Genomic DNA, 20,480 nt, shown 5'->3' on the forward strand with positions numbered 1-20,480 from the left:
TAAATTCTAAGCGACGCAGCGCGCGAAACTTGCACCATCAGCAACGGAAGGTTTAAAATTTGTTTGAATATAAATGCCAAAGCGTTTGCGTTGTTCTCCTCCTGTTTTGGTGGCAGGATGGTTTCGTCGCACCGTGAACGAACTGGAATGGGGAACACGTGAAATACTTTTCGGCTATGCGTTGTAATTCGTTTACCTACGTGCGTGAAAGAGATTCCGCGAGATGCGAAATTTTAAATGCCGTTGATTGGCACGTACGCACGCGTCGAATACCATTTTGACACCTAATTACCACGATAATGAGCTTTGGAAATTAGGAACGACAGACCGGTCGTGCGACCTACGGTGCATGATTAACACGGCCCGGGCCGATTTCACGCATAAGCCCATGACAAACCGTAATCTACGAAACGCGATTCGCTTAACCACAAAATTATAATTCCTCTGGCTTTGTGTCGCGATATTAACTCTGACGCTGGTGTGAAATTATTTTATAACGCACAATAGTAATAAATAATTACGGTCACTACCGAACTCGTGAACGGCCTGCGTACAATTCTCGATCATACATGAAATTTCTATGCTGTATGTTCTGTAACACGTTTTGTAACCGTAGAACCAGTTTGAATGAATTGAATTAGGTCAATTTTATTACAAATTTAATCATAGACGAATTTAATTTAGTATGAATGTTAATTACGTTCGATGATTCATTCGCAATCATTACACTTGATTTCAGATGAATCTATTGTACACTGTATCCAATACGTCACTTTGAATTGCACTTAATTCATCGACAGAATAATAGTTCTTGCAGTGGAAAATTTTCAGATCATTTTTATGTACCTTACACAGCTTCGGTTATGGCATGTAAGCGCAACGCGTAAAATTTACGCACACAACGGTCACACATTCGCTGCTTTCTACATTTTTTTATATCTTGACACAAAAGTGAGAGGACGAGAGAACACTCGGCGTGGTGCGAGTGCATGACATATATTGTACATAGTATATACAGGTAGCACGATGAGAGTAACGAGGAAAATGCATTTCTGTTTCAGGAAGCGCGTATATCATAAGATGGAGTGCCCCGCAGTTGATGGTAGTGGCGGTGCAATATATACTCACGGGGCCCTATATGCCCCCGTACGTGCCCCAGACGGCCAATTAGGAGATGGACCTCGAAAAACGTAGCCCGTGTTTCCTCCAGAACGTCTAACCTTCTTCGATCCACTCTCCTACCCTGGGGAGCCGCGCAGTACAAATGTGCTATGCGCCTTCGCCTCCTATATCAGTCTACATTCAATTACAATTGAATCCCGTTTACATGAATTTGTCTGATGTGGTCACACGGTTATCCAATGGAGGATCGCGCGATACGCTCGTGCGACTAATATTCGAGATTACAGTTTGACCGTTCACGGGACGCATTAGCGGGTAACAGACGAAATTATTTGTCAGCCGGCTGTACACCTTTAATTAGATTGTTAATCGCAATCGAATATTAATTAGGATAATTGAATTATGTATCGCGTCGGGCACCGCTGGATTACGGGCTTAATTAGTATCAGATATTTATTGTGAAGCGAATTATCTTGGCGAATTATTTGTGGTAACGTGATGATGTATGGATCGGGGAAACTCGCGTTCTGTTTCAAGAACCATATGTATTACCTGTATTAGCGCAACGTTGTTACGCCCCTGACCGCACCGCGATCCTGTGACTAATCGCCGCAATTAATTAGGGAGCAATTACTACGGTGCTCATCTACGTCTTTCCGATGTTTATTTTTACGTTGACGATACAACACAGATTGACGTGCAACTTTTGATTCTGTATGAAATACTCGATCTCGTTAAGTAGCGCCTCTTTCTTCGCCTGTTCCAAAAGAAGGCGAATCGGATTTGTGAGAGTTTTCAAAATGTTTCATTTCAAATGCGTATCTATTGTACAGCAGCGATACGAGAAACGAAGGGCAATGCGATATAATGAATACAACCTTCCCTGCGAGAGTCGACGCGCGAAGGGGGATAAGCCGATCTTTGTATCTCGGTAAATGCGGTATCGAAAGGACGCGATAAATCTTGAAAATTACACGATTCGGGACAAGAACGGGCGAAGAGAAAAAAGATATGGGGCGTGATCTGAAACGAAGAGAAACGTCCCTAAGGACACGCGACATCTGCACAGTTTGCGTTGAAAAGTCGAGTTTTGAATGGAATCTCGGAAACCCGGAGACTTTTGAAACGCGACCGCGGTAGAAGCATTCAAGTAGACAACCCAACGGGGAAAAGAAGGAATTTGATTAATGCTCCGGTAGGTGAAAAATGGTGGTTCCGCGTCGCGCCATTGCGGTGTCCACGAAATCACGAGAGTTACCAGAAACGTAACGATGATACTAAACTACGGCGGCACAGAGTGACTACGATATACTTTTGAAATGGTAACGTTGCCGTCACATCGAGAGTCCAATTATTATTGAGTCGGTCGTGTTCGTTGAATCGTTGTGCGATGATGAAAAATATTTGACGAGTAACGCTGGCCTGGGTGAAGTTTATTCCCTATTTTTGCACTCCATTTTTTTCCGCATGTTTTACATGACTTTAATATCGCAGGATTATTAACGCGAAACTTCGCTTCAAATTAATTTTTTTGCTTCCGCGTTTCGATCCGGTATTTCAAAATGTTTTGAATGAACGCAGTACGGTATCGTTTCATCCGCAGAAACAAATCCGCGTGGATCACACGGCCGATTTGTATTGTATATTGAAATACGTACACGTTAAAAATTCATAACCGACCGCATGAACGGCATACGAACGGTGGAAATTGAAATGAGATACGGACAAACCGTTTCTAATTTTAACGCAACAAAAGCGTGATTACGCGGCCAGATTCTACTGATTTTCACATTCCACCGATTATACGTAACACGGGAATGTGCATACACCCGTTTCCGTGCCCGGGCGCGAGGGTCGATGCTCTCTCAAAGACCGAAATTACTATGATTTCCAGCCGCGTGAGAGTATTAATCATCGTACTCTCCCTCTAATTACGAAACTTTCCATTACTGATCGTATAATCGACACGTGACGCGTAAATGCGTTTCACGATACCTAGCGTAGCGTAACCTAGACCGTACTACGTATCGTACGATAACGTTATAATGAGAAACAAGAAAAGGAGAGGATTTCTTTAAATTAAAATACACTGCACACCGCGGAAACTAATTATGGAAAAAAGATATCAAATGACACAGAGAATACGATCAGGCTGAATCAGATATTATGCACTGCTTCAGGTAATGCGAGTGCAGAAAAATTTTTCTCGTTAATCGAAGAGCATCGATTCCGGAAATGTCAATTAAAACTCGAATTAACATTTTATAATCCGACTGAAACGGAACTCAAATATTAATACCTGGATCGTGTTTTATTAGTAATTCAATTTCACGGGGTTCGATAATTAAATATCGTCGTTCGGTGGTTAAAATTTCAAGCGTTTTATTATCTCGGTCACAAGATGCCATTCGCTTGCCAGGTTTTGGTCGCTCCTGGTCGGTTGCGAACCGGGTATACGTATTCCGTTTCGTTGTCTCGTTCGTTGGTTTCCGGAATCCGCCGACGACGATGCCGTAAAAACCGAAAGCTCTTTTACCTCCGCACACGTTTCAATTTTGCTAACTCGGAACAATGCAACTGAACGATTTGAAACTGTCGGTGTTACAGCGAAAACAGGGTGTGCTAGGAAGTGGGAAACGCGTGACGGGAGTACGGTAGAACAGAATTAGCGGTACAGTGAGGTAATAATTCCACGAGCAAATCGGTAGGCAGAAACCATTTCTGTGTGTCTCGTCTGGATAACTCGGTTGGTCGCGTCGCGTGGGTCACGCAAGCGGCTCAGGGAAGCCAGTATGAAAAGTTTCGATCGCGCGAAAAGGGCTTCGATAGAGTACGTATCGTTTGGTCTTGCCAACTGGGAAGTTGGCTCGCTTCGAGAGATTGGAAAGTTCCCTTTTATCGGTGGGAACCGACACCGATACCAGTATCTTCCTCGAATCCTCGAATAAAGATCCTTCGAACAGGTCAGTATAAAAAGAGGCAAGAGGACGAGGATAGAACGGCGAAGTAGAAAGAACGTGATTTCTTGTTTAATGTACGAAAACGAAAGATAAAGCGTGCGAGGTCATACTAGATAGGTACACTCGGGCAAGATTCATCGGGAGTGATCCGGGGAGCGGAGACCGTTCAACGGTCGGAGGTCGATCTCTATTTTGGGATTAGCATTTAAATGAAATCGCGAATTAGAGCTAAGGTTTTAGATTTATCTTTCATCGTCAGCACGGCACCGCCGTAGGACTTGGTCCCGGACGAACGATAAACTCATTCGAATTCGGATCACGAACCGACTCAACGGCTGCATTATAATTCTCTCAACGATCCCGCTGCGTAATTGCTCCTCCGCCAACAATTTAATCAAGATGTCTCTATTTACATGCTTATTAGGAAATATTACAAAATTATTCGCTCGAGAAGAACCGAGTTTTCTCAGACACTTGAAAAATAAATTCTCCTATGAATTGGTACAATCAACGAACGATTCAACATTATTTTATTAAATATATCTAAATGATCATGAAGAACAGTTAGGATCGCTTTAACTACGATTGATAAATGTCAATGAGTCAGGGCCAGGAGGATCGAGCTTTTCTGTGGGTACGATAGAAACGGAAACGACGAGAAAGAGAAAGGGGTAGTCTGATTCGGACCACGAAACAGCGCGCACCAGCCGAAATATCTCACGCCAATATAATTGTGTGCGTTTCAGAGGTATCATTCCGTAATCTATGTAGTCCTGCTCGGATGGGGGATTATGTTAAGCGATGCGTGAGCGGCCACAGTCCACGACAAGCCAGGCGTAACAGAGATACTGCTCGGTGACGTCGTTACACGCCACGGGTGTATTCCTGCGTCCACGGCCTGTACTCGCCAAACCATGTACCCATACTCGGCTATAGATAGAACACACGCCTACCTATTTAGATGCGTGCACGGATACCAGCCGTGTCACGCCTGGTGTATCCCCGACATGAATTTTATTCACGATTTCGGATTCTGTTCCCGCGGCTGGGACGGGAGATTGGCGTGCCAATTGGTCGACGCGCAATGCCGCATCGTCAAGATTAATATTTGTAAGCGAAACGTGAATGCGACATATGAGAGGAATCAATTGAAGATCATTTAAGTTTAAGACGGTCTAGGATCTGGCAAGCGAGCTACAGGGATTTCCGTAAGATACAAAACCTCAACGAGACAAAGAGTCCGGATTATGTAAATCACCTCTTAAGTAGATGATATCGAGTGCTCGTAGCTATTACGGATAACGCAAACTTAACCCAGATCCCAAGCGCAGTTAAGCCTCTGCTTGTTCTCAACTGGTACCTTATCCCCGGTATATCATTTTTTGCACGCCGTGATTAATTGTCGATTATATACCACGGCTGCTGTTAAATTTCCTGTTATTCACCACGTCACGAACGCTCGCGTTCTTTCGATAGACAGGTTCGACGAGATAACCGCGTTCGTCGAAACCATCCGAACATGCATTCCACGACGTGAAATAAACCAGAATCGCACGCGATCATGAGGGACGCCCGTTTATCCGTGCGCACGTCCGCGTGGCCACGTGCAAAGCAGACATCACGCACGGTTTCCGTGACACGCGCTGCGCGATTAATAAGCAGAAAATTGCGACAGGCTGAACAACAACGCAAGGGGACTAATGGCCGCTCGTGGATCATGCCTTCCGGTACGCTGAATTACAGAAAAATAAAGAGGAAAACAGAGAATTGTGCGCGAGGTATCGCGCAATGCAATTCTCTCTGCAAAAATGAACGCTATCCCATTAACCGAGCTACTCGACACGACAATATTTGACGTTATTTCTCTGACAAATTTGAATGCTTCAGGCTTTTGCCAACCAATCTCTCATTGTACGGATTAAATCTCGTAAACTACGGGCGTGTCTGAACTAGTACCTGCTGGACGCTTTCAAGTCTTTCACGTCGTAAATCGAACTATAAATTTTTTAATTATATTCGCACTTCAGCTTAAGTATACTTTCAGGTTGTGTACGGTATCGCATAAATTACGTGGGGTAGGTACACACGATTTATGACGACCTTCATCCGGTAATTATGTTTTATAATCATAAGCAGATGTTACGCGATGCATGTCGTATATAGTATCTACGATCACTTTATGCATACATCGTAACTATGTACGTCGGGGAAATTATTTACATATCAGAGTACAAATAACTTTATTGATTCTATTTACAATGCATATTATATTATCGCATAAAATATTATCGACATTGGTTTCAACGTATTTACAGGCAACCGAAATTGTATTGAATCGTATGTATCTTTGTATTCTGCTTAACATTCACTCTACAGGTTTAGAGCCTAATCTATATTAAATTAGCAGCGTAAAACAAGCGACCGTACTTGGTTTCGCGTAAGGTAAATGCGGTTGTCTCCGTCGAGAGACAAGAATAAAAATTCAAGATTTAACGTTTAACTTACTCTCACTGTACATACCAACGTCTAAAGTATTTATCCTTACCACGAAAGTGTCTTTCCATTGTGGTGCCTATTCTCGAAGAATGAAATTTTTACGAGTTCCGTCAAGAATATTAAATGACATGAAATTGTACTACGATAAAGATTTATCCGTTCTATTAGATTCGGTCGCTTGCTACAAAAATAAAAGAGTAAAATCAAAGCAGAAAGTTTTAATATTTAATATAAATGTTAATATAAAAGTTTGTTTTAATAGATAATCTGGTTATTTGCAAGCGCTTTTGCATGTACTAATTTTCACGGGTCATAAGCATAAGCATGCTCAGCATAATAGTATGTACCAACTGCTGACAAATACAACAAACCGAAATCCGACAAATTGGCGCATATGTGTACATATAACTATGTACGTCGGGGAAATTATTTACATATCAGAGTACAAATAACTTTATTGATTCTATTTACAATGCATATTATATTATCGCATAAAATATTATCGACATTGGTTTCAACGTATTTACAGGCAACCGAAATTGTATTGAATCGTATGTATCTTTGTATTCTGCTTAACATTCACTCTACAGGTTTAGAGCCTAATCTATATTAAATTAGCAGCGTAAAACAAGCGACCGTACTTGGTTTCGCGTAAGGTAAATGCGGTTGTCTCCGTCGAGAGACAAGAATAAAAATTCAAGATTTAACGTTTAACTTACTCTCACTGTACATACCAACGTCTAAAGTATTTATCCTTACCACGAAAGTGTCTTTCCATTGTGGTGCCTATTCTCGAAGAATGAAATTTTTACGAGTTCCGTCAAGAATATTAAATGACATGAAATTGTACTACGATAAAGATTTATCCGTTCTATTAGATTCGGTCGCTTGCTACAAAAATAAAAGAGTAAAATCAAAGCAGAAAGTTTTAATATTTAATATAAATTTTAATATAAAAGTTTGTCTTAATAGATAATCTGGTTATTTGCAAGCGCTTTTGCATGTACTAATTTTCACGGGTCATAAGCATAAGCATGCTCAGCATAATAGTATGTACCAACTGCTGACAAATACAACAAACCGAAATCCGACAAATTGGCGCATATGTGTACATATATGTATTTGCAGCATGCATATAATAAGATCGAGGCTGGAGATAGAGTTAGGGTTGTCAGAAGCGGATCCAACTTTACATAATACGTGTTACGGTCCACGAGATTTTCTTGCTTACTGGTTCCATTTTCGCGATATGCGATTGTACCATCGTGAAAGAATTGTTCGTGAAACGTGCCGTACAATCTGTTGCTTCTCCCTTTGATTTCCTTCATGCCTGATCCCCCTTATTCCCCAATCAAATTGATTAACCGGTTATGTCACCCTCATCAAGTACATAAATTGATTTCGGGTACCGCGCAAAATTGATGTTCAACAAAAAATTTTAACTAACTACCATGATTAATTCTTTATGAAATCAATTGAGAATTTTTATTGGAAAATTGAATTTTTAAATGAATTAAATCTCAAAATCAGATTCGAAAGAATATCCGACTCATTCGGAGAGAAGAAAGAAAGCAGCAGTCAGTTAAATGAGAAACATGTTTCGAAACTGTATCCCTGTCGATTTTCGTACACCCGGAAAGATTGCAAGTGCATCGTAAAATTGTAGGCATTGATCGCAACGAGAATCGCGACCACGACGCAGCGTGGCAGTTCCGTTAGCAAACACGATGGCCAGGAGGCGTAGATACAAAAGTGGAAACGAGACAGAATGAGTATGAGACAGGGAGAGAGAGAGAGAAGCGAAAGGAGGGGAGAAGGACAGAGAGAAAGAGAGAGAATGGATGGCACATCGTGGGTGGAGAGATCCTGTTATACACAGTCTGTATCATCACTTTGCGATGTACTTGCAAGCTTTTCCCGCCTCGTTTAACACGACCCATTCATAATAGGGTGACGGCCGCGAAAGTATTGTCGGTTATCACAGTGAGCTTAGCGCAGCACGTACCTGGCCAAACATTGTCCGACGTACCGATTTACCACTCCTGCTACCGACCACCAAGGAACACCTATTTAGCCCTGAGCTATGAGGAGGTAGGGGTGTCACCGGCCCACGGGCCGACACTTTTACGCCCGTCTCAGCACCTCGTAATTGCCAGATTGCTAGGACAAAACTAGCTCAACTCGTTCTCCCCAAGCCGCTATGCAACTATCGCGAAATAACGCGATAAATCTTGACCGCCGCGCAGCTTAATGCGCTTTTGTTCCGCAGTATTAAATATCCACTTCTAACAATTACATTATTGAATTTTGTTCGGTTCGAGACGAGCGAACTTCAAGATTAATAAAGGTGAATTCAATAGCCGATATCCATCTACGCCAAATCGCTTTCATTCTCTTGTTTACTCTTCGAAGTAAAAATCTTAGGTGGAGCGGGATGCACATTGCGAACGTTTATCAACGTCCGTTGTATCAGGATAATGGAAATCCTAGTAGATCTATGTCCATATTTAAGTTTAGCCGAAGGAGCCGGTTCCGTCCAATCGGAAAGTTTGATTTAAGGACGAAAGATTGCCGCTTCATCTTACTGTCGATGTAAAAGGTGGTACACCGGAAAATCGAGACTTACGAGTCGAGAACTTCATCGACGCGGGGCCAACCAAGTTTCCCGCGAACTTGGCGAATTTATTTCATGGCCGTATCAGTCATGTTGATCCCCGGGAGCTTTTAGGCAGCTTTTACAATCGCATCCGCCGATTTCCGCAGGAATGTTTCGAGTTTCTTCAACTAACAGAGAGAGAAAGGGGGGCAGAGAAAGAGGCGAGAGAGAGTCAAAATAAGTATATCAGAGAATAATCGTGTAGTTATTTAAAACCTCGGGATCTTCTAACGGCGTTCAAATTTTCCAGAGAAGTTAAAATTCGATTTTAGTTACTTCCGCGATAAAAATATACTTTGCTGTTAAAGGAAACTTGGAAGTCAATTCATTTATTGTTACTTCATTTATTGTTACGTTATTTTTATTTCGAGATTATTATCGAAAACAAATTAACCCTTTCTTTACCAGATACGCGTTTGTCAGTACGCTGTCCCTCCCACAGGTTTCCAGTTTACAGATACAATTATGTACATTTGTAATTCGTTCTATTCATGACGAATATCGTCGGCGCTGGTGTCCATAGATCGTTACGTGAATACCGACTATGGTCAGCTTTGGTATTGAAAGCGTTAATGAGAAACAAAAAGAGTATACATATACGTTGCATACAAGATTTTACAGATACGCTAAAAGAATAGAAGTTGCACGTCGCGTCAGTGTGAAAAGATAATGAGCTTTACCTCATACACAACTGCAACGCGGCTCCCCACGTATAGGTACATAAAATTTAGGAAGATATCCCGACTACAACCGTGATTGCATCGATCCATCGATAAGTAAATTGTGAAACAAGTTGAAAGTATTATTGCTTATACTTTAATGTATCATTATACATATGTATATCGTACACACGTTTTACGTACGGACCGCGTCTCGACACTTTCGATGCTCAACAGGAGGCGAACGAATATTTATAGGTAATATGTAATATTTACGAATCGGAAGTCTTCGAGAAAAAAACGAGAGAAGATCATTGTTTCTGGGAGACCAAATGAAAAGTGTGTGAGAGGAGGACGTACATGTTTTGTTCATCGATACGAATGAGAGATGCGGCGCGTAAGCTGTAAGGGAATTGTAAATAGCTCAATGTATAAATTTCAGTTCCAAGTTCATTGTATAAACATTATAAATACATGGCAAGGATACATACGCATGTGGGTCGTTCGTATCGATCACCAGAATTTCTTCATATCTACGATTTTCGCGCGTGGACCTCTGTAAACTGTAAATAATCGCATAATAAAAAGTGCCAAATGAGTACGTGTCCCATACATACACGAGCACTGCCCTAGGCAATAATAGGCATACGCAGAATCATGTATACATATGCAAGAGACATACATGTAAGCATACGAATCAAGAGAGAAATGCAATGATAAAATCGATGATAGGGCATCCCTTCCTTATTGTTAGCCGATATCGAAAGTTCACGATCAAAGGGACGAACCTGATAGAGTAGAGGATGCGTAAACTGACTCTGTCAGCTGGTTATTTCGATAATCAATGGCCACCCCCTAGGCGAACGTAGAGCAACTTGCGAGTACATACACACACACACATATATATATACATACATACATACGTCTCTCGCTAAACTTACATGTATTGAGTTCTCTTAGGATCTTTCCTAGCCATATCTTATTATTTATTTTCGGTGACATCTCACGATCTACGAAGATCGTTGAGGAACGTAAAAATTGACGCAAACGAATCAGTGTACTTTCTGTTTTGTTCGCTGAATCTCGACTCTAGTCGACGAAGAGGCAGGAGGTTTCTAAGAAAACGACAAGAACACGTGCAAGCGTGAAAAGGGAAGTTGAATTACTATAGCGTTAAGGAGATTAACAATAATTAATTATGTTCCCGTAAGTATCTCATAGGCCGGCCACAAAACCAAAGATTCTCCTTACGCGAACGCGGTTACTGTTGTTGATTATTACCAAAATGAGTGACAAGATTGATGAAAGTTTGCTCCGCGCCGTGCCAGTAACGTGGTTGATGTTGTGACCGGCAACGTTCACTGTGTTCCTGTAAATAAATATACATAAACGAAGATGTAACCTGATTAGATTAAATGACAGCGTAAATAGTTACAGAGGTAACGAAACATGAGATCGTTGAGCAGCCTAAACCCTTCACTCCTACATCTTCTTCCATTCCTTTTCTCTGCCTCTCCATCGTTCATCGTACCCTTCATCGCCCACGCGAACGCAAAATCCAATTTTTACCAATTGCTTTTTTAATTTAGTGCGCGCCTTCTTTTATACGAGACACTCTGAGTGTCGACGCGAGAAAGTATTTTATCAATCGATCCCTCGGAGAAGATATGTTAGAAGGTGTTTAACACTTTCGCTGACAAATGCGTTTGATCGAGGTTTGGTAATCATTCACGGACATTTTCCCCAGCGAAAGTGCTAAAAAGTTATTTGTACGCTTTGTATATAAGAAAGAAAAAATAATTTGGGAAGTTAAACGAGTTTACCGACACTGGGAAGAACTTTGCGAACTTGGGAGAGCGTTTGCGAGAATGAAATTAAAAGAGAAATCACGCCGACCGTGAATCTGTCAATGTAAAGTCCCAAAGAGAAAGATACATCCAATGAAAAAAAATGGAAAAAAAGAAAACTAAATCGAAAAAGCACCAGGAATCGCTTTTAATGTGCATCATAAACACGCTGCGTAGTGTTACTCTAAATGTTGCTACATTTAATAGTACTATGTAAGTATAGATTGTGTTTTAAACGTGTTAACGAAAGGAAAATCAGGCGAATCGTTGATTTCAAGGAGGACATTATGTCAATTAAAGAGAGTATTAAATGAGAAAAGAAAATGAAATTTAAGTCCGGCGAAAACTCGTTACTCGACGCGGCTGGTCTTTTCTTTCGGTTTTTCCACGGGAATATGTTTTCTGCCAAGGTTATTATTATACATTTTTCATAATTCCCTTATTGTGATAAATTTATCTAGGTCTGTATGAATAAAAGAAAGTGAAAAGAGAAACTAAACGTTGAACTGTTTTCATTATCCATTGCCTATCCCTCATTAAGCTGAACGTATATTTACAGGCTAAACTTCGTTCTTTTTATTTTCTTTCGCATAATCTGATTGTAATCGACGAAAAAAAGAGGATATGAAGTCCTGGTTATCGGAACCCGTTTACATAATTGCAAACTTCGTCGTTACCTCGTTTTATATATTTAAAATTTGGTCAAAAAGTGGTAATTAAAAATGTTGCACCAAGAATGATTCCAATTAGTCTACTTAACCACGAGTGCAATCAAGTCTAATTGAGACAGAAAATTACCGCTGCAAAACAGAAAAATGCTGAAAGCTAGTTCATTTGCGAATGCAAAATGCAAAAATTTTCTTAAAGCATGTCTTAATATTGTAGTGAATAGCGGTAATATTTTTTGTTAATCGTATTTCAGGTATAACCAGAAAGATATATTGGATATTGTGTTAAAAAAGTAATCCACTAAATATTTCACTATTTATTGCATAACGTATCGTAATGTTATGCATATTCGATAAACGGGAAAGAGAAATTGGTTTGGCGCGTTTAAAAGCGGAATGGAAGTTATTGGGGTTGGTGTACATTACGATACCTCACACCCACACATATATTTCCGAGGAATAGCTAAATACAAACAGTGGCGCTGCCCCCATTGAATTCTAGAAATTTACGCCTTGCGATTACTGTCGGTACACTATGCAAATTCGTTTGCAATTTAGTGCTGACCAAAAATATAAAGTATTTAATGGCTCTGCCCTTTACGATACGATGGGGCGTAGGTTGCCCAAAATCGAATTTCGAATCGACGTATTTCAAACCTCATCACCGCATCGCCTCGCACCCGACTTTTTTTTAGAACAAATTCTAAATAATTGCAAAATCTATAGTAATAAATATTATAAAGTGAAAAAGTCGTGGATTTCATTAGATCTGTTGCAAGTTCGATTGCGAAAGAGATAAGCATAGGAGAAAGAAAAAGTGGATGTGAATTATCCTCTAGGAATAAGAAAAGGAGAGTGTGAATGCGCAAGAATCTTTTCAAAGTATTATCGACAATATCCTTAAGCTCTTTTCGCACGGATAAGCATATCGGTTCGTCGGATCTGTGGTTGATGTACAACATTGCAAAAAGAGATCATAAAGTTTGCGTAAAATATTTCTGTGCACTTTTCCTCGTTGAAGTTTTAGTAATCGTAGCGAAAATTTTCTAATTCGCTTAATATGACGTCTGTCAGTGTCTGCTTTGCTTGCAAAACGAGTTAAGTCAAGGAACCAGAAAAGCGGAGGAAGTTGCACCACTCAACTCTTAATGTGGCTTAATGGTCGGTCTATTCGAGAATCTGGATGGTCACGAGCAACGATCGTCGAACGGCATGCGAGTTGATTTTACAGCGTGTTATAAAAAAAAGGGACGGACGAGCTTATCGCAGAATGTTGATTGCGAAAAGGTTAATATGTAGAGTGAGTAATCATATTTCAAGCGTTTGTTCCCTCCTCTCGCAACCGATGAAAGGAAAATTTATGAAAGCATCGTTGATAAAAAACAAATGGGGAAGAACTATAAAGTAGTAATTTCATTGTACGTAACTCTCATATTTTTATAAAAGCTACGCTATGAATTCACCCTTCAAAAGAATAACGTTAATAAAACTGTCGACAGAGATTGTTAATATACGCTCCCGGTTGTAACACTCTTTACTCTATAATTATAACGAAACATACATAAATTTCCGTAAAGGATGTGCAGATTTAATATACTCGTTCGAGTGCCGATATCAATATCCACGAATCTATAACACGCACCGATCTTTCGTCTACCCGATAGCTTCCCTTCCTTTTCCCTTATTTTTTTTTGCTTTCAACAGGAGCTATCCTTTGACTCCGCGAGAATCCGAGGTAAGACAAGAGATGGAAGCCAAAGGGAACCGTCAGTCAGCGTCGCGTGGCATCGGTTTCAAAGTGGCACGCTGCATCCCCGAAGGACTCTTCTACAATCAAGGATTTGAATAATTCTCTCTCCTTCCATTTTGGTCTTTTTTCCCAGCCTAAGATAGCCTCGCTCCACTTTTCATCCTCCGTCTCCCATCAAACATTTTCTACGAAAACTTCGATTGTCTATCTCCTATCCACGTTAGTTATATGCTGGATTTCTACCGCGAAATTTGTTAAACTAAAAGATCGGTGGGAAACGAAAATGTCAATTACGAAACCCAAATCTGCTTGAAGCGCGATCGATCGACACGATTTCCTTACTGATTGCGTAAGAATTTAATGAAAATTCTTGCGCTCCGTAACAGCCATACTTGAACAAGTGCTTGGCGAAGTGCGATGTAAATGAAATCCAGCGGAGTCACCGCTGAATATAGTTGAAGAGAGAGAGAAAGGAAAACAAGAACGAGGAGGGACCTCCTTAATTAAGATTGTCACCTTGGTCCACACGGAATCTGTATTGAACTGGCCTTGTTACCTTCTCTGCCGCTAGGAAAAAGCGACTGAATAATGACTATGCATAAGGACGCGCAAAGGATTTCATATAAATGATAATGTTCCCGGTAGCTCCTTCCGTTTCCGACACGACGCGCCGGATAGAACGAACTCAAAGGAATTACAAATTTTGTCCGAGGTCAAAATTGGTCGCATGAAAAATACATTTAAAAATATACTCGAACCAAATCCTCGCTCACTCTCAGCCTCGATATCTCTCTGATATTGTCGGTAAGCCTCTGTTCCCTTTAACCCTCTTTCAACACCGTTCGCCAATCGAGAATAGAACGAGCTGTTCTACCTGATCTCTAGTTTTTTCACACTGTCGAACCGCCTTACGTAAAAGTACATAACTATGTAATGGGCACAATATTTTTATTTGCAATAAGAACTTTACACCCCGCAATGTTTTCAATTCTTTTTAAAAAAGTATCTTTTATTCTCAATTCTTCTTATTAAACAATTACCATCTGCTACATGTGTATTAGCCTTTCTTGAACCGTCTCAAATACAAGTTAACTGAATTTTAGTTGTACGATAGGAAAACTTAACTCGGTGCAGAAAACCCAACAAACAACTCCCATAAGGTGATCCTATCCACGCAGATTTAATGAAAACGAATAGTACTTTTCCTGTAGGTTCCCCCGACTATACGTAATGATTCAAAATGTAGGCCATATGTTGCTCTCATCCGTACGAGGTTACATACTCCCATTTGTCTGTATTTTCTGCAACCAAAACAATTACAACACTCCTTTGTAATTGAAACGTACAGTATTTTCCTCGACCTTCTATTCCATACAACGAAAGCTGTTACTAAATGTCTACAGAAAACTGAACTGACGAATATCGTCGGGATCATTTTCTTAAAGCTGAGTATCCTCTTTCTTTCTCCCCATTTCTCATCGTATTTCACCTAACTTTCAATTCGAACGTTTTTTCCTCGATCAACTCTCGAGCTGTGCGACGCGACGCGGTAGCGGCGGCATGATCGCGCGAAAGAATCAACATAAATTACGCATTAACGGCAGGCACAGGCGTCTAGGTGGTTTTTCCGCGAGGAAGCGATACACTCGACTTTAACGACCGACGCTCGTAGAAATGCAACGGGCCCCCGCAGAATGCGACAACAAATCACATTTAAGAGTACCTACATCGTCGTTCTCGTGCACGCGAGGCGAAGCGAGGCGAGAGGACGAAAAGAGTCTGCGTTTGATGTGTCACCGGCTCGGCGTAAATGTGTGTATACGACGCGAGCAAGCAAGCAAGCAAGCGGAGAAGAGGAAAGGAAGAAGTTCTCGCGAACTTCTCGCGGATAGAGGGGTGTTCGCTGGCTCTCACCAACGAACGAGATGCCTGGGAAAAATATTTTTTCTTCGCTCAACCATGGTCTGTCGATAACAGCCCCATTCGAGAGAGGAGGGTTTTCAGGTGCCCGCCACCTCTTGGAATCTATGAAGTCGGACTAAATCGACTCGTGACAGCTTGAGTGCGTGGTTTTCACTCTGTGGCGCGTATTTACATACTTCCTTCTCCCGTGAACGACGGCTATAATGCCGGCAACACTCGTGACAACGATAATAGGAAAGCGAGTCGCCTTAAAAGGAAATCTCGATAATATGCGCTAGGTTTCTTCATCTATCGCGAAGCAACGTGACGAACTGTGAAAACAAATACACTTTTATGTCATATGATCCTTGACCACATGACGAGTCCTGGAAATTTTTAAAAAAATTTTGAGACTAGTAAAAAAGTTAACAAATCTTGAATTCTTATGTTGTATGACAAAATTTTGATTTCATTTATAAAAAAACATAATGGGGCAATGAGAAAATTCTGTAATTTTGTATAGTTGATACATATTATAAGAATTTGTTAAATAAAAATTTATGAAATAATGGTAACTTCCAGGGTATTATTTAAGATATACGTATGAGTCAGGTACAACGCTATCATGAAGTGCCAAGATTATGTATTAGAATATTAGATATAGTACGGTAAAACTTCCCTGTTTTAAAAAAAACACATCGAACAATTTTGTAAACCTTAGTCTTGTGTAAATATCATTCTTTCTAAAAATTTATCGCTTCAACTGTGGACATACCTTTTTCCACATTTCTCAAGCCTTGGGCAGAGATCTACGACTCATACAACCTTAAAGCTGGTTTGCTCGCGACACAACGTATGTTACACTATACACACTTACCATTAATTTTTCATTCCGACCGCGGCCATTCTAATAACATCACGAATACGAATATGCTTTCTAAATTTAATCGCGCAATCAGTTCCATCATCGGTTGACCAGGGTTAACGAGTTCATCCTGTATGCAGAAACAACCGCAAATGGACCCGATCGTAAAACAAGTTTCAGACAAAGCGACAGATCCGATAATGTCGGCTTTACTGTAACGTTATTTGAATTTGTACATTATTACTCGAATTCGATTCCAGTTGGATTCGCACGTTCGATTAATCCGATATCCAATCGAAGTTTCTAAAAACATTCGATGGTTGGTCAGCAATGCAAATATTCCAATGATACTGGTCAAAGAGCGAGTAAACTAAACGATCGGTCCAGATTAAAGTACTGGGACACGCGGTAGGCGAGCAAGTAAAACAAGTCAAGGAGTGGTCAGCCACGAGGGCTGCTCAACTGGAACTACGAATTTCATGGCTACGACAGTCGACAGTATTGCAAGATAGCCGAAACTTGTTCGAGTGAGAATAACAATTAAAATATATTTCTCCTTCGTTTGGCTTTCTTTTTTAGTTTTGGACAAGATACACATTGATGCAATCGCACATGTTTTAGGTACTGTCACATCGTGATAGAAGTGGACAATTATTTTGTTAAATCTTCGTTTGATTTAATAAGTTCTTATATGAGTACAGTTCATGATGAATAAGAAAAGAAGCGACATTTAAAAAAGCAAATTCGTACAACACGATTTAATTTAACGGCGCGCATCTCTGTTATGTTTTAATTAAACCGGTAGAAATTAAATGCAAATACAGGTAAAAACTTCTGCTACTGTCTACAAACGAGAACGGATTGATTATCTTTCGTTCATGGGTACCGATGACAGTGGACGTTATCGTCGTCGCGTTTTCGAAAGAGATACGTACGATAAGGGTTGAATGAGAACAGGAGGGGAAAGAGACGAGAGTCAGAGAGGGCACGAGATGCAGGAAGTTCCATTTTTGTTTCGTATCATTCGCGGACACATCGACCACCTTCCAGCGACATACAATGTCGATAGCAGAGTTTCCATAGTCGGAATTATTTCCGGTTAATATTCCAACGGGCCGGCAGCAGGTAGATATAATTAAAAACCCCGCCATCCTGCGGGGAACGCCTTCCACCGCGAAATTGCATGTAAAATTGGGCCGAACACGCACACGTGTGCCTCGAGCGAGTACGAGCGGTGCTCGTGTCCGTGCGTGTATCGCGATACCGCAAAACCTCAGCGCGAGCTGGCCGTAGGTAATTTTCCGGAGGGGTCACCCTCTCCGCTCGCCCCGTCGCAACCCGAAATCCAACCCCGCGCGTCGCGTTGCGCCGTTGAAATCAAAGCTCGGAAAAGAAAATTTCGAAATCCCGTGAACCAAGCGTGTCAACTGCACGACTCTAGTTTTACCTCCACTAAATGCGCTGCTCGATCCACATTTTGCCTCGCGACGCGACGTGCGTTTTACTCGTGCCCCTACGCTGTAACGTGGGACTATGAAATGCGCCACGGGTCAAACCTAAATTTAGTATCAATCGATTTCATTTTTTACTTTTTTCATTGGAGATTTAGTCACTGAACAAAGTAAAGTTAAAATCCACATTTTCCAACAATTTTTAAATATATTCTATAATCAAATCTATTATCGAACAGTGCAAAAATTTCTGAACAAACTTATGCCCAAGATCATGGGAAAAACTGAACGTATTACGATGGAGTAAGTTACTCACGTACGTAAATTGTTTGGACGGTGCACGGAAATCTCGGATCGGAGTGTCAAACGCAATGGTTTTGGTTTGGATTTCGCTATACAGGCGTTGGTAGCACGCTATACTTTCGCGTGGCGCAATGCGCGTTTGTATCTGGAGTTGCGGTCAGTTTCCCTCATAAAGTGTCAGGTATTTGTAAATGACATCGAGGCAAACGGCGCGAGGCCGCATTACTATTCATAACGTGAATACTTTGTTTCTTCTTGGTGCTTCGTTCCGTGCCAGTAATTTACACGCAAAACGTTACGTTACATATCGCAGGGGTTGCTTTGCCAGCGTGTTCCACCGCGATGATCGTACGTCACTGTTCCCCGTATTAACTTCTGGTTTGCATTTGATGGCAAATTTCATTATCAATTTAATAACCGGCGCTTTCGAATCGTCCTGGCGAAATTGCAATTTCAATGAGACAATTGCCACATAGTTTAATTGTAATTAAGCTCGCGTTGTTTCTTTCCTTCGCGTTTCTTTCTTCGTGAAGCCTCGTGACGATCATCGATTCTTTACCCAAATAGGGAAATGCAAAATTGCTCACGAAACTACAGGAAAACAGCTATTTACTCTCTCGTTGCCAGCGGAAAATTTTTATGTAGACAGAAAAAAGAAGAACATTCCAGTGGCTACGTGTCTTATGTTGCATGAACAGGAATACATTTGCGTGGTCATTGAATTCGTCCGATGAAAATTAATGGAGAGTTTGCTGTTTGCGTGAGCAGACATCGAGAACTGTTAAAAGCATCCTGCTGATATATTCATAACGAAGACTTTTATCGATCGCTTTCAGATCTATAGGTACGCCAGTCAGTATTCGACGTAAAGGAGGTAGGTCCCGTAAGGGAGGTATTAAGGGAAATAACTTGGAAAAGGAAAGACGCGACGTTCTTGATTACAACGAAACGTTCGTGGCGTATTTGACAGAAATATTTAATTCAAGTGCAAACTTGTTACGAATTCAAGAGTAGCTTCCACGCTTCATCTTTCAATCTTAGTTTTATAATATAAATATGTATATACATTTGCAATTCTCGTCCTCCTTCTTTTCCATCCGGTAATATATTGGTCATTATGTTCAATTGAATTACGCGTTCAAACACGCATAAAGAACAGAGAGAGACGAAGAGTAAGACAAGAACAAGTTGACGTTTTCGAATAGGAAAGCTTATTCGTTTCTACTGGCTCACTTCCAAACGCGTTCTCTTCCAGCAGAATCGCTTTATTGAAAAGAAACTCATTTTATCAGCGACGCAAAGAAATCTCAAGCGTTGTGTCATTCAATCCGCTTCGATATGTCTTGGCAAACGAAACAAACGGGTAGCTTCTTGCCTGATCGTGAATTCAGTACGGCATAGTTTACAGCGGGATACGTTCGATTGGAAGGAAATTAACGCCCGCTTTGCGGACAATTATCGAGTACTATCAATTCGAATTAATTGATTGGCTCTAATGTTAGGCGCAATTGTATTAAGGATGTATAGGCTATATACATAAACAATGCTAGCACGTTGAATTTGTTATTATAGATTCGTATTACTATTAAAAAGCTACCTGTAAAATGTTAAATCAATTCTTGGGTTTTTTGAAAAATTATAGTCACTTAAACTTTGTATGTACTCTTATGGCAATCAGCAGTAATCCAAAGAAAACTTTCTGCTATTTGGTGTGCGAAATTGAAAGAAACAACTTGATTTGAGGAAATACAAGCCTAAAAATTCTGAAATTTTTGACGCCTTTTAGAATATATTTCGATAT

General features: G+C 40.7%; 1 protein-coding gene across 20 annotated transcripts in view; it reads left to right on the forward strand.

The window, feature by feature from the left end:
• LOC108625808 (lachesin) overlaps positions 1 to 20,480 on the forward strand; it is a 230,065-nt gene that overhangs the window by 184,672 nt on the left and 24,913 nt on the right. For 15 of the 20 annotated variants that reach the window (XM_026814273.1, XM_026814264.1, XM_026814267.1 and 12 more), the window contains one exon: positions 1,062 to 6,979. The exons of 4 other annotated variants lie outside the window; for them this stretch is intronic. In XM_026814273.1, coding sequence (XP_026670074.1) covers positions 1,062 to 1,171 — 110 coding nt within the window. In that variant the 3' untranslated portion in view covers positions 1,172 to 6,979. Of the gene's footprint in view, positions 1 to 1,061; positions 6,980 to 20,480 lie in introns of those variants that run through there. One more of the 20 variants, XR_003389301.1, reaches the window with a different exon arrangement.

The sequence above is a fragment of the Ceratina calcarata genome, unplaced genomic scaffold (genome assembly GCF_001652005.2).
Source record: "Ceratina calcarata isolate Rehan_Ccalc_2016 unplaced genomic scaffold, ASM165200v1 scaffold371.2, whole genome shotgun sequence".
In the NCBI taxonomy this organism is placed as follows: domain Eukaryota; kingdom Metazoa; phylum Arthropoda; class Insecta; order Hymenoptera; family Apidae; genus Ceratina; species Ceratina calcarata.